Source organism: Sciurus carolinensis, chromosome 11, assembly GCF_902686445.1.
Source record: "Sciurus carolinensis chromosome 11, mSciCar1.2, whole genome shotgun sequence".
Taxonomy (NCBI): Eukaryota; Metazoa; Chordata; class Mammalia; order Rodentia; family Sciuridae; genus Sciurus; species Sciurus carolinensis.
In genome coordinates this window covers 76350622-76375420 of record NC_062223.1, presented here as the reverse complement: position 1 = coordinate 76375420, position 24799 = coordinate 76350622, and the positions used below count along the sequence as shown (strand labels likewise).

At 35.5% G+C, this 24799-nt stretch overlaps 1 protein-coding gene across 2 annotated transcripts in view; it reads left to right on the top strand.

The window, feature by feature from the left end:
- The window catches only part of Rab6a (RAB6A, member RAS oncogene family), a 68031-nt gene extending 46774 nt beyond the window's left edge, over nucleotides 1–21257 (top strand). Inside the window, exons 3-8 of one of the 2 annotated variants that reach the window (XM_047517164.1) lie at nucleotides 3991–4044; nucleotides 5748–5853; nucleotides 7867–7978; nucleotides 12514–12607; nucleotides 17963–18029; nucleotides 19233–21257. In XM_047517164.1, the coding sequence (XP_047373120.1) occupies nucleotides 3991–4044; nucleotides 5748–5853; nucleotides 7867–7978; nucleotides 12514–12607; nucleotides 17963–18029; nucleotides 19233–19297 (498 nt within the window). In that variant the 3' untranslated portion in view covers nucleotides 19298–21257. Of the gene's footprint in view, nucleotides 1–3990; nucleotides 4045–5747; nucleotides 5854–5919; nucleotides 6026–7866; nucleotides 7979–12513; nucleotides 12608–17962; nucleotides 18030–19232 lie in introns of both variants that reach the window. The other variant, XM_047517163.1, reaches the window with a different exon arrangement.
- Nucleotides 21258–24799: the final 3542 nt, after the last annotated feature.

Sequence of the window (24799 nt, the reverse complement as noted above, 5' to 3'; positions counted from 1 at the left end):
GTACTCCTCAAACCTGATCTTTATCACTCTAATCACTCTTCTCTGACCCTTATTTGAAGACCATGTTGTGGCTCAGTGAGTAATCTCTGGTACCAAAAAACAAAAACAAAAGCCAGACCCACAGGTTAAATCTCATCTTCTCTGGCATTTATCATTCCCAATTCATTTCCTGGAGTTTTTGTTTTATGCTAGGCACTGTTTTATATCCTAGATACATAGCACTGAACAAATAGACCAACCCTTGCTTTTAGGGAACTTCTAGTGGGGGAAAAATTATACAAGTTTGCAGTCAAATCATTCATCTAGTTAAAAGTGCTATGAAACAAGTGCCTTAAAGGGCTGGGTTGTGGCTCAGTGGTAGAGCACTTGCCTTGCATGTGTGAGGCACTGGGTTCAATCCTCAGCACCACATAAAAATAAATTAAATAAAGGTAATGTGTATATCTACAACTTAAAAAAATAAAAGAACTGTCTTAAAGGAAAAAATGATTGCAGCATAACTTTGATCTATAAAATATCCAGCCCCAATTTGCTCTTTTTAGAGGAGGAAGAGAGTACCCTTGTTTTGTTGTTGTTGTTTTTGGGTTTTTTTTTGTTTTAATTTTTATTTATTTTTATGTGGTGTTGAGGATTGAACCCAGTGCCTCACACATGCTAGGCAAGTGCTTTGCCACTGAGCCACAGCCATAGCCACAGCCCTGAGGGTACCCTTCTTGATAGTTACATATTATAAAAGTTGTTTTTAGTCAGCTTTAAACTGTTGCCTGTTAGACATAAGTGAGTATACCTTTTTCTTTTTCTTTTCTTTTTTTTTTTCTTTTTTTGTCCAATGAGATTGATTGGTTAAACTCTCCAGTATGATGTTAATTAGAAGCAGCAGAAGACATACTTGTCTTGTTTCTATGCAATGCTTCTATTATTTCTCAGCAGAGGGCCCACAAATGGCAGGCTCAGGGACTAAAAAAGTATTGAGGTTATTGAGCCAGATAGGGAGAATGAATCTTTGAGAGTAGAACAGAAGATCACAGCATAAAAAATTTGAACTAGGGGATCTAAGGCTTAGGAATTATGAGCTAAAGACTTTATAGAGTTTTCTGGATGTTTTAAAAGTACCTTAATTATACCCAAGTTCTCTGAGAAAATAAGGAGACTTTTTAAGCATACCAAAAGTGCCATTGATGGGGTGAGGTTGTGTAGAATTTGATAGATAAGGAAAGATTTTGATTGTTTGAGTTAAAGTTGCTAAGGAGTCAGGTGCAGTGGCATACACCTGTAATCCCAGTGGCTCTGGTAGACTGAGGCAGGAGGATCGCAAGTTAAAAGCCAGCCTCGGGGTGGGAGGGGTGGGGGGAAGGGAAAAAAATAACAGAATGAATCAAACATTACCCTATGTAAATTTATGATTACACAAATGGTATGTCTTTACGCCATGTACAAATAGAGAAACAACATGTATCCCATTTGTGTACAATAATAAAAATAAATAAATAAATAAATAAAAAGCAAAAAAAAAAAAAAAAAAAAAGCCAGCCTCTGCAAAGCACTAAGCAACTCAGTGAGACCCTGTCTCTAAAGTTGCTAAGGAAACCAGAATATCATTGTACTTTGGCACTGAGAGGAGAGGCTAATTTATGATGTTAGATAAGATTTTTTGTAAGTATAGTACTAGATCCAAAGATATAAATCTATCAAGAAAATTTGTATGGCATGTAGAACTCCACATCCTTACTGAGGAAACTTGTCTTTAAATTGTATCGAATATTTTCTGTGTGTGTGTGTGTGTGTGTGTGTGTTACACTGGGTACTGAACCCAGGAATGCTCTACCACAAACTACATCCCTGGCCCTTTTTCTTTTTTATTTTGACACAGGGTCTCAATAAGTTAGGTGCCCAAGTTGACCTTGAACTTGTGATCCTACTTCCTTGACCTCCTGAGTAGTTGAGATTACAGGTATACATCATTCTACCCAGTTCAAGTATTCTTTGAATACAAACAATTGACCATATGTATCTGGAAGTGATTCTTTTAAATTGCTGTTGTTTTTTCACAGTTCTTTTTCTTTTTCCAATTGTAAAACCACAGACTTATCTAACAGTTTCAAGTTCACTTTGAACCATATTGTTACCATTTGTATAATTTAAAATTAATAAAACATTGGCAGTTGTATATGGTTCGACAATATAAGCTCAAGAAGATTTTCCACAGTTGGAGTAAATTCTTTCTTTGATTTGAGGAAGATAATGTTGCTCAGAATAACTTTTTTTTTTTTTTTTTTTTTGTATTTTTAGTTGTCGATGGACCTTTATTTTTATGTATTTATTTATATGCGGTGCTGAGAATCAAACCCAGTTCCTCACATATGCTAGGCAAGTGCTGTACCACTGAGCTACAGTTCCAGCCACAGCTCAGAATAACTTTTGAAATTACTTTGGGATTTAGAAGATTTATTTTTATTCCAACAGATATTATAGATCACCAATAAACATAAGGACAAGATGGCATAGATAAAACAGCAGGTTTTAGGCACATAATATTTTCAGAAAGATGGTGGTAATTTAACCCTTTAGAGTTAAAGCTCTAAGCTGGGCACAGTGGCACATGCCTGTAATCCTAGTAGCTCAGGAGGCTGAGGCAGGCAGATCACAAGTTCAGAGCCATCTTCAGCAATTTAACGAGGCACTAAGCAACTCAGTGAGACCCTGTCTCTAAATAAAATACAAAAAAGGACTGGGGATGTGGCTCAGTGGTTAAGTGCCCCCAAGTTCAATACCCAGTATCCCCGCCACCTGCAAAAAAAATAAAAATAAAACTGTAGATTGTTCTACCCAAAATTTTAGTGTCCTTCCAACAGAAATAAAATCCCAACTGGTTAAACCACTTTTCTTCCTTTTCTATAATCAAACCCAGGGCCTTGTGTATACTAGATGGTCGCTCTACCACTGAGCTATACCTGTGACCCATGAACCACTTTTCTGATTGAGTGTTTGATTTCTTGTTTTTAAATATGCTTTAATTTATCATAACTCATTTAGAAAATCCACAGCCTGCCTCGTTTCTTTTATGCATAATACAGCACAAAGATATTTAGGGGGAAAGTAGATAAGACATACACACACATACATATAAACAAACACATAAGCACATTTACTAATGGGATGATTAGTAGTAGAATTTGCACCAGTATCCTCTTTCTGGGGCCCTTTGCCTTTTTTTTTTTTTTCCACCCCCCAAATTTAATTTTGGATTCTTCTTTAACTTATCTACTTTTTTCCTTCATTATTCTAATCTTTGCCTTTTTCCAGCTCTTTTAAAAGCTATTTCTCCTTTTTCATATATTTTTTTTCCTTGATGGTAGGCAAAGTAGCAGCCAGGCAACAGAATTTTTCATATATTTGGACCTTAGAAAGAAACTGTTTATCATTGTGGTATGTGGAAAAGTTTTCCTTTACTAATTTTCTTTTATATTGGAAAAACCATATGCCTTTTAGAAAATCACATTTCTGGGTCTCTGGAAATGTGGCATCAGGCCAGTTGTCAAGCCATTATGTAGGAAATTTAGGCAGAACAGCAACTCACATCAGCAATATTTTATAAAATTACTAGTGGAGCAGATAGCACCATTCTGCCTGGGAAGTATTCAGAATAATATTCAAACTAGGGTTTAAATACAGATACTTGAATGTTCAAATATAAATGTGCAAACTAAAATTCTTTGGTCTTGTTATCTATGAGAGAAACAAGAATGGTAAACCTTGCAGGAATGTGTGATAATTAGAAATGATCACATAAAGGGCCTAAAGTGATTCCCTAATAAGAGCAAGTGCTTTAATATGTGGAAGCCATTATCACTGAAAACTTTATTCCTTCTTACTTGGCTATAGTAAATCTATTCATTATTTCTTCCACAATCATAAATCCCACTTGCACCTAATTGCTGGCCACCATCAGACTACCATTATTTGTTAACTTTGTTTTGTTTTGTTTTACAGGCAACAATTGGCATTGACTTTTTATCAAAAACCATGTACTTGGAGGATCGAACAGTGAGTAATGCTTTCAGTGTGCAATTTTTCCAACACCCCAGGTTAGAAAACTAAGATCAAAATGGTAATCAGTGATTGTCACCATTAGAAGTACTTAGCAGTTACAAAGTTGGTGTATAGACCTTGAGAAAAACTATTACCACATGAGTCTTCACATTGTGATTTCTTATACCCAATTGAAATCCAAAGAAGAAGAGAATGTCAAGTGTTATATAAAACCCTCATGTCCCTTGGCTTGTTAAATACAATTTATTGTCTTGATTTGGAAAAATGACAACAGATAACTTTTAGAGAGAATTAAAAGAACTTTCACAAAGAAATTGAAGAGTTGCCGAAGACCTTCTGAATGTCACATGAGACGTTCAGAAAGCTATCATTTAAATATTATGCTTTTGTGAACTTCAAGATTTTCTTTGTCATAATAGAATATGTACCAAAGTGACTAAATAAGAAATAACGTGTATTTGCACTTGGATATTTATCTTTCATGCCTTTTTGAGTTTTCCTTTTTTTAATGATGTAAATTCTTTATTGTAGCCTACTCTTCTTTGAAGTGATTTCTGTGACCTAAATAGTGAATAGCTTAGATGCAATATTGCAAGATCTGCACCCCAAAAACACTATTTTATCTGCAATGTTATTTCTTGTGTGAGTTTTTTCTTTTGGAAATTTTCTTTTGTCTTCATATAAAACTTTCCATTTCTTAAACCTTGAAAGCTGGGAAACTTCTTTATACTGGTAAGAAAACTTGATGCTTATTTTCAGACTTTTCATCCTATAATGTAGTGTGAGAAAGTAAAGAATTTTTATGGAGGTTTGCATAAAGATATTTCTTCTTTTTGTTGCATTTTCTATAATGTTCTGGGGAGAGATAAGCACAGCAGTCAAAGACCCATTTTCAGAGCTGGAGATGTGGCTCAGTTGTAGAGTGCTCACCTAACATGCAGAAGGCCCTGGGTTCAGTCTCCAGCACTGCAAAATAAAAAAGCAAAGCTAAACAAAAAACCATGCCTGTAATCCCAGCTATTCCCTCTAATCACAGCTACTCTGAAGGCTGAGGCAGGAAGAGCACAAGTTCAAGGCCAGCCTGGGCAACTTAATGAGATCCTGCCTGAAAATAAAATAAAAAGGATTAGGGATGTAGCTCAGTGGTAAAGCCCTGGCTTAGCCCAGGGTTCAATCCCCAATCCTGGGAAGTAGGGGGATAAATTATCAAGTGCTCTAGACCCAGTGGAAAAGAGACATGTTTTAGCCTCAGAGGCTTTCAAAAAAGCATGAATTCCTTTACTCCTCTTAGCCTGAGCTGCTCATTGACATTTACCTTCATTTTCTCTTTTGTGTTCAGTATCTGAACATCAGTAATCTACTTTTTGTCATCTAGAAGACATAGGGATTTAAAAAGATTATAAGGAGGGGAAAAAAGGGAAGTCATATTTCTGATTCTGTGACATCTTTCACAGTGGCATTTTTCAGTCATGTACTTTCACAGCAAGCAAATTTTTCATATTACTCTTTTTTGTAAAGGGAGTTTTATGTAAATTTTCATTCTTACTTCCCTGCAACCTCTTGCATGTGTCTTCTTTCTACCTTTCATCCTCCCCTTTACAAAAACATTATTTCTTTTTTTTTTTCCTTTTTTTTTTAAGTATCAGTTTTTTGTTTTTTGTTTTTTTTTTTTTTATTTATTTTTTCCCATCCCACAGATCAGGCTGCAGCTGTGGGATACTGCGGGTCAGGAACGTTTCCGTAGCCTCATTCCCAGTTACATCCGTGATTCTGCTGCAGCTGTAGTAGTTTACGATATCACAAGTAGGTATATTGCAACGGGTTGACCTTTCTTATTTTTCTTGCTTGTTTGACTGATTTTGTTGTTAGGTACGATTGCAATTATGGGACACAGCAGGTCAAGAGCGATTCAGGAGCTTGATTCCTAGCTACATTCGTGACTCCACTGTGGCAGTTGTTGTTTATGATATCACAAGTGAGTGGGGGGAATTATGCATTTCTGATCTTCTTTCAACCTTTAGCTTACCTGCATGCATGTTCTTGTCTTGTGCTTGTTTTTCTTACTGGCATGTAAAAATAAGTTTTGTCATAGCAAACTGTCACAGACCAGCCAGATCAGAAATACTTGCTTTGGTGTTTGTACCAAAATGCTTCATTTCTATTGTGCCAAGTTTTTCACCCCAGAAATTGTCTTTCAAGTCCAATTATGAATCTTTTTTTAAGGCTTTCTTAATATCCTGTAATCCCTAAGTCATGCCATAATTATAATAGAAGGAAGTCTCCCTTTTCATTTAATTTGATCTCAGATTTCTCTAAAATAATCTGCATCTAAGCCTCTTGCAAAGTTTTCCAAATCCTACAAGGCTCTGTTGAGGCTATTAAAAACTTCTGCTAGCCAGCTTTTCTCTGCTTCCTCCTTCCAGCCATTCTTTCTTTATTGAGGAAGACAGAGAAAACATAATGTGCACTTCTCTGTTAATGATTTTTGTTTGAATCATATCTAGATTCTTTGACAGACATACCTTGTTGCTAAGAAATTACACTTAAGTTTCTCTCCAAGAAAAAATTTAAATGGGAAATGAAACAAGTTATGTTCTTTTTATTTTCCCCAAAGACTGAGCAATGCCTTTGACTTTTGTAGTGACTAAATTTTTCGTGGAGCATTGGTGACTAAAAGGAAAATTGCTCTATGATTGAAATTGTCTTTGTAAATTGGTTTATCTGTACATAGGCAATATTTAATCATTCCATATAGTGGGCCATAATTTATGAGAAAACCAGGATTATGTAGCATCTTGGACTTCTTTAAAATTATTTTATAGACAAACTATTGATTTGGACTAGTAATAATATTACTAGACATTTTTGTGTATTTGCTCAGACATCATAACTATTAAATAGTAATTGCAGTGGCAAAATTAGAAGTTAGAAGTTTGCATTCAGGGATTTTTTTTCGATAGGTACTATATGCAGTCTTTATTGTGCAGCTTTACTTTGGTTTGCTACTTCTTTAAAAAAAAAAATAATGTATGTTCATTGTTATACATTGACCAGTTTTGTAGCTTTAACATGTTTGTGCTTACTTTAACCAAAGCAAATGAAACCTGGTATATTTTTCTTCAAAAATTCCATACATGTGTTAAAATACTAGTAAATTGTCTTCTTTAGCTACTTTTTAAAAAAAAAGTATTGAAGTACTCTTTAGAATATATTACTATGTTTGATCCCTAGCACCACCCCCCAAAAAGAAAACAATCCAACACTAGAAAAGATGAATTTTGTTAGAAGTGATTCTGGTACATGAAACTAATGAACTTTAGGTTAAAGTGATCACAAACTGAGTAAGCAACACAAACACAGTGATGTTGAAATCTATTTGAAGGCTTTATAAATTTCTGGATATGTTGGGACTTACTGGCTGACATACTTTTGGAAATGCTTTCTTTGTCATGTTTGGTATGTGTAAGTGATCAAAAAAAGCATTGTGGCAATATAACACCATATTATCTGCATAGCTGTCCTTATATTTCAAAAAGCTTTTAAATTTTTTTCAATTACATAGTACATTGTACTCATTTAATTATCAAAAAAAGTTTAACTTACTCTAAAAAGAATCTTGAGGATTTTATTATTCAGATTTGTTTAGACACTGATAGATGTAATCAGATAAAATGGAGTTATGTTGTAGGCACATTAAAAGTGGGTTCCTAATGTGCCATCCCTCTTCCAACTTGCAGGGTATTTGGGGTAGTGCTATCCATCACTTAGGGAGGCATTTCAGTAACACTAATCTCTCTGTCCACCCTCCTATACCAGATGTTAATTCATTCCAGCAAACTACAAAATGGATTGATGATGTCAGAACAGAAAGAGGAAGTGATGTTATCATCATGCTAGTAGGAAATAAAACAGATCTTGCTGACAAGAGGTATGAAGTGGTTTTGTGTGTGTGGGATACCTGACTTTTGTGTTTATCTATTTTATACTTTGGTTCATTAAAAAATTATTTTGAAAGGAGGTATGTTTAATCCTTAGTTTAAACTTTTCTTTAATATGAGAATATAAAATATTTAATATGTAAATAGTAAACTCAGGACTTCAGGGAAAATTAGTTATTTAGTGGAAGCCCATGTATAAATAGCTCTTGTACAAGATTGTTTAAACATGAAGCCTGTACATATTTTACATTCTTAAAGTCTCTCATAAGTGGTGTTTTGTTAAAGAACTAACCATTTTTTAAAGCACCTTTTTTAAAAATTATGATTAAACTGTACACTTTTTGTAATATTATAAAATTTGTTATCAGTCAGTGGTGTAGGTTTTTGTGTGTGATTTTATTTTATTTTTAAATTTTTTTTTTATTTGTATGAGCCAGACGGTGTAGTTGAACTGAGTATCTTAATTGTGGATACCTTAGTCAAAAGTGCCAAGCCATATTGAAGCCACAGGATACAAAATATATTAACATTAGCTCTAGAACCCATGGCTTCAGTATCTGCTTTCAGCATTCATAAGTGATATGCTGCACATATTTCTGCTTAAGATAGTCTTGAACATAGTACTAAATAGAGCTTTTACTATCATGTGTTTATCCATAAGATGGGTAATGAGATTTGGGTATTGAATGATATTAATTAAAGTGTTGCAATGAAATCTAATGTTCAAAGACTAGTGGAGGTATTACAAGGCCTTTTCTGCCAAAGGCACCTGAAATATAAAATGAGTACTACAGTTTCAAAAAAAGGTCTTAGTTTAATTCTTTAGTTTTGCAGTACTGGGGATTGAACCCAAGGGTGCTGTATATCCCCAGCCCTTTTATTTATTTATTCATTTTTTTATTTTTGTGCCAGGAATTGAACTCGGGGCACTGAGCCACACCCCCAGCCCTATTTTGTATTTTATTTAGAGACAGAGTCTCACTGAGTTGGTTAGCGCCTTGCTTTTGCTGAGGCCGGCTTTGAACTTGAAATCCTCCTGTCAGCCTCCCAAGATGCTGGAATTACAGGCTGCACCACCATGCCTGGCCCCAGTCCTTTTTATTTTTTATTTTGAGTTAAGGTCTTACTAAGTCACTTAGGGCCTTGCTAAATTACTGAGGCTGGCCTCAAACTTGGGACCCTTCTGCCTCAGCCTCTGTAATTTCTGGGATTATAGACGTGCACCATCATGCCCTGCTTATTTATTTTGATGGGCACAATACCCTTATTTTAATGTGGTGCTGAGGATCAAACCCAGTGCATCATACTAGGCAAGTGCTCTTCCACTGAGCCACAACCTCAACACCCACCCCCCATGCCTTTTATTTTTTTATTTTATTTTTTTAATATTATTATTATTTTTTATTTTTTTGCGGTGCTGGGGATTAAACCCAGGGCCTTGTGCTTGCGAGGTGAGCACTGTACCAACTGAGCTATCTCCCCAGCCCTATTTTTTTTATTTTTGAGAGAAGGTCTCACTAAGTTGCTGATACTGACCTCAAACTTGATATCTTCCTGCCTCAGCCTCCCAAGTTGGTGGGGTAACACATCTGGGCTGTCACACCTGGCTACTGCTTAATATTTTAACTGAGTGCACAAGTGCTAGAAACTTCAATTATATTTACAATAATTTTTCTTTTCCTTTTTTCTTTTTTTTTTTTTTTTTAATTTTATTTTAACTGTGCTGGAGATTGAACCCAGGGCCTTGTACTTATGAAGCAAGTACTCTACCAACTGAGCTATATCCCCAGACCTTAAAATAATTTTTCTTAAAGGTAATATTTGTCAACTGCTTTGGGGTTACCAGCATTCTTAGTAATTTTTGCCAGAGTATTACCTCTCACCTATTAATTTTTCAAAGATTAGAGATTGTTCATTACACTAAAATGACTTCCATATTAGTGAAAGTTTCATTGTTTAGCAGAAATCACTAAAAGAAAATGTTTTGGTCAATGTTTGGTAGAGAGGGTGGCCTTGTGTAAGCATAACATGAAATTCTAAAGCCATAAAGGGAAAGATTGTTCAGTTTCAATACATAAGGGTCATATTTACTTAAAAGAGTGATTGTAACTCAGAACATTGATAATACACAGTGTTATCAAAAGTTTGAATAAACAAAAACTGTCATACACTAAAAAGTAACTGATAATTTGGGAGGTGGGCAGTTTGATAATATTGTAATTTATAATACTCATGGGCTCAAATCTGCCTCTAGTATCTCACAGAGAAACCCACAGAAACACTCAAAGATGACCATATAACAATGTTACGTGGGCTGGGGATATAGCTCAATTGGTAGAGTGTTTGCCTCATAAGCACAAGGCCCTGGATTCAATCCCCTGCACTGCAAAAACAAACAAACAAAAACAACAACAACAACAACAAAAGAATGTTATGTGCAACATTACTTTAGTGCTAAAAAGTTTAAACAGCCCAAATGTGTATCACAAGCGTATCAGATATATAATTTTTGGAAGTATTGAAAATACTTAGTAGCAATTAGAAAGAGAGGAATTTATTGATATCTTACCATATCTAACACCTGAGGTTTAAAAAGCAATTGATTAATGCATCTAATATGATATCTTTCTGTTTAAAAGATTGAACCCAGGAGCATTCTACTGCTGACATCCCCTGTCTGCCACCCTCCCCCCCACCTTCTCTCTTTCTAACTGGGGATTGACCCAGGGACACTTTACCACTGAACTAAGTCCTTGGTCTTTTTATTCTTTATTTTGAGACAGGGTAAGTTTCTTAAGGCCTTGCTAAATTGCTGAGACTGGCTTTGAACTTGTGATCCTCCTGCCTCAGCCTCCTAAGCTGCTGACCTTTTCCTTTTTTATTTTGAGATGGGACTATAGCTCAGTGGTAAAAGCACTTCCCTAGCATTCCTGAGTTCCTGGATCCCCAGTACCATAAAAAATAAATAAAGGACATGACTGTTTGTGGTGGCTCAGGTCTATTATCTCAATTACTCAGGAGTCTGTAGGGATGTAAGTAGCTGGGACAATGTCGAATGGTATAACACCTATGAGGAAGGAAGGGTTGATGTATAATGCCAGGAATGGTGGCTCATGCCTGTAATGAGTGCTTATGGAGGCTGAGGCAAAAGGATTACAAGTTTGAGGACATCCTCAGCAATTTAGCAAGACTCCATCTCAGAAAGTAAAAAGGACAGGGAAAAAGCACAGTGATAAAGCACCCCCCCCCCCGGCCCCGGTTCAACCCCCAGTACCAAAAAAAAACAAATATAGTATATAATATACAATTATGTAATAAGATTATAGTTATAATGATTTTAAAGTATTGTTTGTCATGTATTATAACAATATATATACTTATGTATATCACTGTAGATAATGATTTCAACTTATTTTAATGTACTTGTGTCATTTTTTTTGAAATATCCACAGAATTAAAAACTTGTGACTTAATGGGTTAAGGGAAAGAAGTAAGCCATTAAGAAAAAAGTTGGCTATTAAATTTTGGTTTGGTGGGGTTTGGGGGGATTTTGTTTTGTTTTTGTTTTGTGGGCCTAGTGCTCTGTCATTCCCAGCCCCTAAGTTTTTGATAGTAAAAAAATTACAGGATTAGCCAAGTGGTACACTTCTGTAAACCCAGCTGCTCAGAAAGCTGAGCAAGACGATCACACACTTGAAGCCAGCCTGAGCATCTTAGTGAATTTTTTTTAAGTTTTTATTGTTTTTAAAATAGTTTTTTAAAAAAATGTAAAGGTCTGGGGATATAGCTTAGTGTCCCTGGGTTCCTTCCCCAATACCACCAAAAAAAAACAAAACAAAAAAATGATCAGACTAAGTTCATTCAAGTAAAAGCAAATCAGTAAGAAAACATCTTTTAAGCTGGACATGTTCACAGATGCCTGCAATCCCAGCTATTTGTGAGGCTAAGGCAGAAGAATTGCAGGATCAAGGCTAGCCTGGGAATTTAGCAAGACCCTGTCTCAAAATAAAGTTTAAAAAGAGGTTGGGGATTGGGCTGAGAGATAAACTGCTCTGAATTTAAATATCCAGTACAAAAAAGAAATTAAATGTTAACTAATTAACTAATAAAAATTAGTTAAGTATATCACACATACAAACAAACGTACAAAGTTTAAGTGTAGTGCAGATTTTTTTTTTTTTTTTTCCTTTAGTTTTTGGTACTTGGGATTGAGCCCAGGGATACTTTACTGCTGAGCTGCATTCCCTACAAAGAAGGCTTTTTATGAGACAGGATCTTGCTAAGTTGCTTAGGACTTCACTTAAGTTGCTAAAACTCACCTCAAACTTGCAATCCTCCTGCCTCAGTTTCTACAGTCCATGGGATTATAGGCATGAGCCAGCGCACCCAGCCCACAAATTTTTAAAATTAATATTGCCTATGTAACTATCATCTACATAAAGAAAGGTTATTTTCAGAACTCTGTTTATAATCTTAATAATGTCATATTTCAAAAGTAAGAATTTATCTTTTTTTTTTCCTTCAGGCAAGTGTCAATTGAGGAAGGAGAAAGGAAAGCCAAAGAGCTAAATGTTATGTTCATTGAAACCAGTGCAAAAGCAGGATACAATGTAAAGCAGGTAAGTGTCCATTGAGTATTGAAAAAACACGAAATAATTGCATGAATATTATGTTCTTTAGTGTAAAGTTTTCATCTAGTTAGTAAAAAGGCTTCATAAATTAGTAAAATATTTTCAAACAGTGAAAAAAGTAAAAAGCATGGAAAATGAAAAAAGACTTGACACTTTTCAGATTGTACACAGGACAACTATTTTTTTATGGTTGTTGTAACTTACATACTCTTACTACATCCCTAATCTGAAGGTAAACATTAATAGTTTCAGAGGTGGCAAGATTGTGGTAAATGAAAGCAATTATTTGTTGTCAGTGTTTTGCTTGTGGTAAAAGTACATTCTGGTGATTTTAGACTTACTAAACTGCTGGTGTTGAAACAGTGTTTACAGCAGGAGTGTTTGGAGGGAGAGGGCAGGAAAATACAGAAATCTCATATTACTAAGTTTTCGTCAAGAAGAGTCAGCCAAAGACTCATTTGCTTAATCAGAGCAGTATCTCATAGAATATGATTCATAAGATTTGTAACAGTAAATTTTTTAAATTGCAAATGATCAAAAAGTAAAAATCCTTTCAATTAGAATTAGCTTTGTGGGAAAAAAAATCTCTATATTATTTTTCGTTTTTGCACTATACTTCCCATTCCCTTCTTGCCTTATATAATTAAGATGTCAGCTACATCTCCTCTGACATTTCCTACCCTACCTTCTGGCTAGGCTAATAACTTTGTGTTTTCACAGACACCTTGCCCCTGTGAAACCACTGTTATTGAATCTTATCACAATTATATTAAAAATCAATCTCTCTCTTTCTTTCTCTCCCCAACCGTTCAAAATTACATAATCCCAGAAACTAGCAATGTGTGTGGAATATAACAAATGATAAGTATTTGAATCCTAGAAGTCAGAGACAATTTAAGATTTTGAGTGATAGAAGTTACTACAGTATTACCATAAGCCAGTGTTCCAGGAAAAAACAGTAGGTAGCTTCATCTGAATTATTCTATTGGAGTAACCAGTAGCTCTGGGATCATCAGCAGGTACAGAGAACACTACTGATGGCTAGTATTTTCATGATATTTAATCACTCCCACATTAACAGCTTTATTGAAGTATAAGTTATATATCCTAATCCAAAGTGCCCCAAAATCTGAAGTGTTTTGATTACCTACTAGATTTCATTAGTGGAAAATTCTACATCTGACATTACAGCTGCATTAAAAATACTGTGTTAAATTACCTTCAGTCGGTGTGTACAAAGGGCATATGAAACATGAATAAATTTCAGGTTAGACTTTAGTCCCATCCCTAAGATGTCTTATTATATATATATACAATATTCCAAAATCTGAAATCTGATTCCAAGCATTTCAAATAAGGGATACCATGTACTTTATGTACTTATATGTAACATAATTTATATATCATGTTTATATAATTTATATGCCATAAATTTTGCTTAGTTTAAATGTACAGTTCAGTTATTTTAATAAATATGTGGCATTGTACAACTGTTACCATAATCTGACTTTAGAACACTTTCATCACCAAGCACATGTTTTTTCCAAAAGCCTGACCAGTATAGACTGATATAGGTATGTAGTGATAATGAAGAGAGATTTCTGCTACAAGAGTCTTGTCCTAAATTCAAAACCCACTTACAACTTTATTGTTTCTTCTTATTTATATGGTATGTCTGAACATCTGATTTTGCTCTGAAGTTCCTGATTCTAATGGGGCTTGATTTTACTATTCTTTCAAATATACATATAATTAAAATTACTTCTTAATTTTCGAAACAGAGCTGCCTTTTATTTTTCTACTTATTTATTTTTTTAGCTTCTCTCTTAACTCACAAAAACCATTACCTGTTTTTCATTTTATCAGGAGTACCACACATGTTAGGATTTTATCTCAATATTTAGAGACCATACTTTGTTAACTTATATAATTCAATCAAGGTAGAAAAATCCTGGAATGAGAGAATGAAATCAAAAAGAAATTAAAATCTTATTAATAGACATTTAAGCTGATCGTCACAGCACCTGTCTACAATCCCATGAACTCAGGAGGCTGAGACAAGAGGATCATAAGTTTGAAACTGACCTCAGCAATTTAGTGAGACCCTGTCTCAAAATAAAAAACAAAAGGTTGGGGAGTAGCTCAGTGGTAGAGTGCCTCTGGATTCAATCCCCATTACTGAAAGAAAGCAAGCACATTTAAGTAATAGGTTAAAGTCTTTTCCCTTGTAACTGGCATTGATTAATCTTATAGAATTTTTCTGTCATGAGAAAACGACATGGTAGTTCAAAGTATTAACTAAGAAATACATTGCTTTTTTTGGGGGGGTGGGGCAGATATTGATCTCAGGGACACTTAAACACTAAGCTATATCCCTTCCCCAGCCTCCCCTTTAAAAAAAAAAGATATGTATTTAGAAACAGGGTCTCCCTGAGTTGCTTAGGGCCTTACTAAGTTGCTGAGGGCTGACTTTGAACTCAAGGTCCTCTTGCCTCAGCCTCTCAAGCCACTGGGGTGACAGGTATGTACCACCACTCCCACCTGCATTATTTTTGATGAATTGTCTGTTCATTGAATTTTTTTTATAAAACGCCCTCCCTTTTCCTTCATTCTCTTCCCTCAGAAATCAGCCCCTCAGAAATCAGAAATATGCTGAATATATATTTTGGTTAGATGTCCAAAACTGAATGTTAGTATATAGAATGAATTTCTGGAATACAGAAATAAATCTAAAACTTTATCCTAAAAACACTATCAGAATGTGATATAGTGCCACATTGTCAGCCATAGTACTTTACTTACTACCTATTTTGATATTGGTGGGGGAATACTATTTTTTGCTTTTTTATATTCTATAAAATATATTTCCCCCCACACTCTATATTATTTATGGTAAGATCAAAGGTAATATAACAACAGCTATTGGAATTTTTCCTGATGCATGAAGTTTTGAACTGACAAAAGTTGGTATTCTGCTTTTAATTCAATAATATTAATATATCATAACTTCAAAAACATTAGAATTATCTAATTTTGTACTAATTAATTTTTTTATTATTTTGTGTGTATTACTAAGAATTGAACAAGGGGCAGTGGAGCACTCTACCACTAAGTTATATCTCAGCCCATTTTTTAATTTTTATTTTGAGACAGTCTCACTGAGTTGTGCAGATTGGCCTTGAACTTACTATCCCCCATCTCAGCCTCCAAAGTCTCTGACATTACAGATGCATGCACCACTGTACCTGGCCTAATTAAATTTTTATTATCACCTGTTGGCTTAAAAGGGCATAATCTTCTTCCTAAAGATATCTATTACATTGTAAAGATCTATTTTTTCATTTAGCTTTTGTATAAGTTTTTACTTTCATTTATTATGATAGCAGCTTTCACAGTCATTTATTAAGAGTATTTTTATGTCTAAAATGTTTATATTTGGGACTCATATTAAAATATGGGTATTCATATTTTAATCCAAATAGATGCACTGCCTTATATGGATTTGATATGTTAGTCATTTATAACACTACATGATCTTTGATTTTGCTTAATTTCTGGCATACTAGAAATGATGTTAAGGTAAGCAAGCATTCTACAGTTTGAAATCTAATATTTGGTTTGGGAAGAATATTGAGGCTAATACCTAATTTGGTATCTATTAAAATGTTCCTAAACCTTATAGAACCAAAACAACCAGTTTTCCCCTTTTTTCCCTATTCCTACCCTATTGGACTGTTTTCTAACAGATAAAATCTTTAGTTTGCTCCTTTTGCCCCAAACAATTTAACACACAGATCCAGCTCCTCATCTCTAGCTCTTCATTCATTGTTCCTTCTCGGTTTAAGTAAGCAACATTTATGGAGTACTTTATACAATGTGTTTTTCAGCCAAGAGATTTTTGGGGAAGAGTGGGCGGGTACTGAGGATTCAACCTAGGACTGCTTTACTATTGAGTCATATTCCCAACCCTTTTTTATGTTTATTTTGAGACAAGGTCTCACTAAGTTGCTTAGGGCCTTGCTAAGTTGCTGAGGCTCTTCTGGAACTTGGATCCTCTTGCCTGAGGCTCCCGAGTCACTGGGATTATAGGCATTCACTGTGATGTCTGGCCAGCCAGGTAAAATTTTAAAACTGCCTTTAAGTCCCAGCTCAGATGTCACATCCTAAAAATTCTCATGCTCCTAAGGAGGGCTTTCTTCCTTTTTTTTTTTTTTTTTTTTTTTTTTTGGTACTAAGGATTGAACCCAGGTGCTTAAGCCCTTGACCACATCCCTGGCCCTTTTTATTTTTTATTTTGAGACAGGGTCTCATTAAGTCGCTTAGGGCATCAATAAGTTGCTTAGGCAGCCTTGAACTCTCTATCCTCCTGCTTTAGCCTCCCAATTCGCTGGGAGTACAGGCTTGTGCCATCATGCCCAGCTAAGGAGAACCTTCTTAGATATATATTCTCATATCATTTTCTATGTCATTTTCTACTTCCTCTGTTTGTAATAACCTATCACATTGTGACATAAGGAATTGTTTGAGTCTCTGCTTTGCCACATTGCAAGTTCATGAATTTAAAGACTCCCTTGAGCTAGGTACCATGGTGCATACATCTGTAATCCAACTACTTGGGAGGCTTAGACAGAAGGATCAAGCTTAAGGCCAAGCAGGCCACTTGGTGAGCCCTGTCTTAAGATAACTATTTTAAAAAATAGCTGGACACTGTGTCACATCCCTGTAATCCCATCAAAAGAGCTGGGAATGTAGCTCAGTGATAAAGTGCTTGCCTCACAAGTGTGGGCATATGTTTAATACCCTGTACCACCCACTCCCCCCCAAAAAAGGTACATTTTTATATCCCTAAAGAGTTTTAGATAATGCCTTAAGTTAGTAGGCACATGATACAAGGGAGTTACATCATAAAAGAATTCTATACTACAGGCCTAACTAAAAGAGAAATAATGGAAATGATCAGGCAGTTTCTTCTGACATTCTACTTGGCCTAAATGTGAATCTGTTGTTCTTTCAGTCAGTATCTGTTCCCAGGTATTTCTCAAACATCTTATCAGGTTGGGTGTTTCTTCTATTGAAGATAACTTTTTTGTAATATTTTATGACTCAAGTGACATTTTTGCTGCCTGTTTCACAGCTGTTTTGTCTCATCTGTTGGAAAACAAAAATTGTCTTTGTTCATGCTTGGTATTTAGCGTTTTTTTATATGATATTAGTTTATAGGATGAATAGACATTTTAATATGCTTTAATGATGCTTAGGTCTAAGTGAAGAATAACCCAGAAGCCATATCCTTTCACTCAATACCCACTAGCCATCCACCTTACTACCATTTCTCTCTCACAGCTTTTCCGACGTGTAGCGGCAGCTTTGCCTGGAATGGAAAGCACACAGGACAGAAGCAGAGAAGACAGTATCCTTTTTGTTTTTTCAGGAAATTTTATTGTTGATAATCATTCTCAGAGTTCTCCTTTGCTGGCTGAGGAATATTGTGCCATTTCCTTCTACAGTCAGGAATTGATGACTCAGGTGAACAAAAACTCAGAGGTCTTATACACAAATGAGGTCTATTATTAAGTATCATTTGCAACCTGCTACTCACTATAATTATTCAGTGTGAGTGTTGGTTGTTGTTTTTTTTTTTGCGGGGGTGAGGGGGTACCATGGATTGAACTCAGAGGCACTCAACCACTGTGCCATATCTCCAGCCCTGTTTTGTATTTTATTTAGAAACAGCAGGGTCTCACTGAGTTGCTTAGTGCCTCACTGTTGCTGAGGCTGGCTTTGAACTCATGGTCCTCCTGACTCAGCCTCCTGAGCTGCTGGGATTACAGGCATGCCCAGTGAGAGTGTTGGTTTTTGGTTTGCTTTTTGATAAGAAACTTTTAGAATCCCAGTCTACTCCTTCTTTATTTTGGACTTTTTCCCCATAAACAATCATTTTCTTTTCCTACCTTTTCTAACATTTGAGCTATTTGGCACAGGCAAGAAATAACTCAGAATGCAATTTTATCATAGACTCTAGTGCAGAAACAAAACATAATGAAGCACATCTAATAATCAGTTATTTACAAGAATTTTGAATTTTGATGTTTCATTGTTTTATATTTACAATCTTCTAACATTTTTTCATATGTAGACCTTTTTAGTAAACAATAGAGTTCATAATATTTTGTCCTCAACTCTTCCCATTTCTAAATATTTTATATTTTTCAAGCCATCTTTATTACTTTTCATAATATAATGTATTCTATTAAGTGCCATCGTTTATTGCCCATTTTTGGAACTCTATTGTAGGTTATTGTCAAACTTTTATTATAGATGATTCTATAACGAATATCATCTTTGTACTGTTTCTTACTCCTGTAGAATAGTATTTTTATGATAGATTGCCATGAATAGAGCTTGTATTTCATTCTGACTCTTGCTGCATGTAATAGACATAAGCAAGTTTATTCCATTAGAATACCATGTATGATGAGGTAACTATATAGAATATAGCAATTGTGTAGGCTCTGAAGTCAAGTAGAACTGTAAATGGTTTGCCAAAGATGTCAGAGTTAAGAATAATTAGAACTGTGCTTTTCTGTTTATGGCTCCTTAAATTTTGTTCCAGTGATTGACATAAAACTGGAAAAGCCTCAGGAACAACCAGTCAGTGAAGGAGGCTGTTCCTGCTAATCCCTCATGGCATCTTCAACCCTTCTCCAGAAGCTCACTGCTTTGGCTCCCATACTCTTTCATTGACTGCAGTGTGAATATTGGCTTGAACCTTTTCCCTTCAGTAATAACGTATTGCAATTTATCATTGCTGCCTGTCTCGTGGAGATGATCTGTTAGCTTCACAAGCACAAAAAAAGTCAGTGTCTTCATTATTTATATTTTACAAAAAGCCAAAAGATTCCAGCATATTTCAGTGATAACCTTAAAGATCAGATACATTTTCTTAACATTTTTCTTTTTTTAATGTTATGATAATGTACTTTACAATGATGGAAATCTCAACAATATGAGCATGGCTTGGTTAAGGAGCAGTATGTTCTCAGCAGCATTTACCTACCTACTTGATCTCTCCCTGCTTTTCTCATCTCTTTCTTATCTGCAGTCCCTATTCTTACCTTCCCACAAAACAAACAAGATGAGGCAACACAGCAAACCCACTGGAATTGTCCTTCAGTTTTACAGATAGCCACTTGCTCTAGGCCAAGATGTTCAAAATTATTCTTGAGCACTGATGTGAATGAGCTTTTTTGAGGTCACTTAGTTATCATGGTAGGCTATGCTTGAATGAGGAAAGGGTTCTGATGTATCTTCAAAATGAGTCCTAATGAACATACTGAGTACTTACAAGTAGACGAACAAAAAATCTATTTCTGACCAAGACAAATGACCCTTTCACATGTACTTTATTAGACTCTGGGAGAAAAAAGTGACCAAGTGTTTCAGAACAGGTTTTTAATGTTTAATTATTCATGGTAAAATCATACAATTTCAATTAGCTCTTTCTCCCAAGGTTTTTAAAATTGTTGATATAGTTATTGTTTGTTTTTTAAAGAAAATCAAAAGCACCACCCCTTTTAAGCAATAGATTTTGATTGGAGTTTTTCTTTTAAAAAATGCTGTGCAGGCAAGGCATTATGAAAGACAAATTCCTTTAAGAAACAGTGAAAGAATTTAAATTTGATGACATGGTCAAAATTATAACAAATAGAAATAATGATATCCTAAGCTTACCAACAAAAGAGCCCTTGCAGAATAGCAAATACTATACTTTGAACATTTGAAGTCAAAATGAAAATGAAAATAATTTTCTTATAAGCCCCTGGAGGCAGATAAGAACATTGAAAAGGGAAAGGAGAGAATGGAAATAAAAGTCAATGCGCAGATTTATGCCTTATTTTTTAGCATTTTTTTTAAAATGTTGGGTCTTTCAGGCTGGTTTTGCTTTTTATTAGATTTGTATAGTTTGGTTAATTAACTAGTGATTTAGTTTTATATTTAAGCTACAATTAATCTTCTTTGGTGATATTTATTTCTTTGCCTTTTTTTTTTAAACTTTGAATTTTTAGATGTTTTGGTGAATCTTTTTAGAGCTTCATCACCATGGCAATATGCATTTCCCTTAAAACACTGCAAACAAATATACTAGGAGTGCACCCTTTTAACCTTTACTAGTTATTGTGAGATTGCTGTGTAAGTTAATAAACACATCTGTAAATACATTGTTTGCAGGGAGAAAATTTCTGAGTTAAAGCTCAGGAAAAGCCTGCTGAATTTATGTTGTAAGCATTACTTAACACAGTATAAAGATGAAAAGACAACAAAAATAACTTCATACTTCCTCATCTTCTCATTGCTACAAAACCCTTAACTCAGAAAACCTTGCTCCCCTCTATTCCTCTTCCTCCTTCACTTGTCACTTATTGTCACCTTGTAATATTCAGAGAGCACTTGGATTATGGATCTAAATAGAGAAATGTTTTCAGATAATCATTAGCCCACATACCTGTAACTTACACTCAAAGATGGGATGGAGTTGTAAAGTGCTTTTATAATACAATATTATTGTTAAAAGCAAGGATTGACTCTTTTGTTTTATTTTGACATGGCATGTCCTGAAATAAATGTCAGTTCAATATGGCAGATGGGTCATATTCTTTATTTGGAAGAAGTTGTGATTTCTGAAAAGTCTTCCTATATTGTTGCATTTGATTCTTTTTATGTATCTTTAAGAAAGTAACCAGTATGCTGCTTTTACTATTGGTCTTTTTATTTGGCTTGGGGTTCTTTAACTGAAGCAGTGAAGTGTGTTCATAGTCTAGGCTTTTTTTTTTTTTTTTTTTTTTTTTTTAATAAACACAATTTTGCTGCCAAAAATATATAAATAAAACACTGAAGAAAACAATCATGGACTTGGTTTCCCATTCCTGCCAAGGTGTTGAATTAGCATATGCTTCTAGAACTATGAAAGGAACATGGAATTCAGGGGGGTGGGGAACAAGAAAAAAATGTGAAAAATCCTTTGAGAGTCCAAAGACTTTTTAATTTTTGGAGGAGTGGGCGAGTGGCTGCCACTTGAAAGATGGCCCTGGTAGAGGCAGTATACAGTTATGTACCACATAATGACCTTTCAACCAATGATGAATCACATATACAGTGATGGTCCCATAAGTTTTCAACAGCCAAAAAAAATTCCTTTTGGCTAGTGATATTGTTACTGGCAACCTAGACCAAAGGCCGTGCTGGAGTTCTGATGGACTGAATTCAGTTGCCTACCCACATCAGAAATAAGAGAAAACAATATAAAAAGGAAAAATGAATTTAATCACAGTTTGACCAACTAGGAAGGGAGCCAATCTGCCTCAAGCAGTCCTACCAGAATGTTACAACTTATAGGAACAAAATCCAGGATATATATACATATGTAGATTTAGCCAGGCTGTGTTAGCCAGACAGATTACAATTTCAGTTTCCATTTTCAGCATAAGGAAGCTGGGGTGAGGAACAAAAAAACAATTTGGGACTTTTAATTCGAAAGGATTCTTACAGTATTATAATGTCATAACATTCCTCATCTGTCTGGTGATGCTGGTATAAACATACATTGTACTGCCAGTTGTAAAAAAAAAATACGGCACATACAATTATGTACAAGACATAATAAATGTTACTGGTTTATTTTTACTATACTTTTAACTTTATTTTTAGAGCATACATCTACTTATTTAAAAGAAAAAGGTTACTGTGAAACAGTATGCCACACTGCACCAGCCAGCCCCACATGTCTTGTCTACTGCATCTCACTTTTTTGGGGGAGCAGGGGTACCAGGGATTGAACTCAGGGGCACTTGAGCACTGAGCCACATCCCCAGCCCTATTTTGTATTTTATTTAGAGACAGGGTCTCACTGAGTTGCTTAGTGCCTCGCTGTTGCTGAGACTGGCTTTGAACTCACTGTCCACCTGCCTCAGCTTCCCCAGCTGCTGGGATTATAGGTGTGCACCACAGTGCCCAGCTACTGCATTTCTTGATTGCCTCTTCTCTTGTGCTCAATTTAATCTTGTGCTGTTTTGTTCATCATGGCCCTAAGAGCAACAGGCTATAACATAACACATGGACGCCATGTAGCCTAGGATTGTAGTAGGCTGTACTATCTAGGTTTGTGTGAGTACACTCTGTGATGTTCCCACCATGATGAAATTGTGTCCTGTCGTTAGTGAGGACTGACTTTATTAGGAAAAAATAGTTTAAATTCTGCTTTTGCCTCCTCACTCTGAACTACACCTAGCTTTGGGACAGGAATTGACAAACTAGAGCCCTCCCATCTACTCTAACTTGATTGATTTTTTGTTGTTTATTTGTTTGTATTGGGAATTGAACTTTGGTGTGTTTTATCACTAACCTACACCCCCAACCACTTTTACTTTGAGACAAAGTCTCACTAAGTTCCCTAGGCTGGCCTTGAACTTCTGCCTCAACCTCCCAAGTAACTGGGTTACAAGCAAGTGCCACTGCACTGTACCCAGCTGTACTACATGTTTTAGGTATTATTGGAACTCAGCCATACTTTCATAGGGCAGAATTGAGTAGTTGCAACAGAGTTCATGACTTAAAAAGCCCAAAAGGATTTACTATCTGGCCCTTTGCAGAAAAGAGGAAAGCCCCATTCTTGGGTCAACCACAGCTGATCCTCTTACTATACAAATAAAGGCCACAGATCAGAATACTGCTGCAATTGTCCCCAGGAGTAACAGTAAGGTAGTGCTGCTACTGTCAAGTAAGGAATTGATGAAAATAAAAGTAAAGCCCTGGAATAAGATGTACCCCATGGGGATGATACTGAATGGGACTGATTACATGGAGTCTTAATGGGTCTTAGAACTCTTCACTCCAAAGCTTGTCCCTTCTCATCCTCAACTCAAGAATCCAGTCTTTGCCCCTTATCTTGTATACCTCTTCAGACTAATAGCTTGTACGCCAAGAATTTTCATTTTGGGGGAGGGAAAATGGGACTGTGAATTGAACTCGGCACTCTACCACTGGGCTACATCCCCAGCCCTTTTATTTTTATTCTGAGACAGGGTGTCACTGAGTTATCTGGGCTGACCTCAAACTTGATATCCTTCTTCCCCAGCCTCCTAAGTAGCTGGGCTTACAGATATGTGTATGTGTCTCCCTCCCTCCTATCTTTACTTTCATTTTCTTTGTTACATAAATCTCTGCCCTAATCTTTTATTTCCTTCATTCTGGGAACTTTGGGTTTAGTTTATCTTTTTTTTTAATTCCTTAGGATGTATAGTTGGATTATTGATTTGAAGATTTGGGAGGTGGAGGTGAGGGTGGGGGTACTAGGGATTAAACCCAGGGCCTCCTGCATGTTAGGCAAGTACTCTTAATACTGAGCTATACTGAAGTCTGAGATCTGTCTTTTTTAATGTATTCATTTACAACTGTAAAACTTTTAGCATTGCTTTAGTCTTCCTGATACATTGGCCATTTATCTTTATGAAATATTCTTGTTTATTTCTAATAATTGTCTTGAAGTTTGGTTTTGTCTGATACTTGAATAGCTGTTCCAGCTTTCTTATAATTAATGTTGGCATGGTATATCTTTTTCCATCCTTCTACCCTTTTTTTTTTTTTTTTTTTTTTAAGAGACAGGGTCTTAATATGTTGCCTATACTAGCCCCAAACCCAAGTATTCTTCTTACCTCAGCCTCCCAAGTAGCTGGGACTATGAGCATGTGCCACTATGCCTGGGGTCTTCTACATTTAGCTTATTATTTATTTTGTGGTACTGGGATTGAACCCAGGGGCATTTTAAAGTTTTTTTGTTTTTAGTACCAAGTATTGAACCCAGGGGTGCTTAACCACTGAACCACATCCCCAACCCTTTTTTGTATTTTATTTAGAGACAGGGTCTCACTGAGTTGCTTAGGGACTCACTAAATTGCTGAAGCTGGCTTTGAATTTGCAATCCTCCTGCCTTAGCATCCTGACCTGCTGAGATTACAGGCATGTGCCTCTGTGCCTGACTGCTGGTTTTGTTTTTAGCCTAACCTTTTTGGTTATATTTGCAGTGGTTCCTAAGATTTCCAGTGTGCATCTTTGGCTTATCAGCATATACTTCAGTATTGTACATAAGGTACAGGTAATTTACCACAGTATAATTCTATTTTCCTA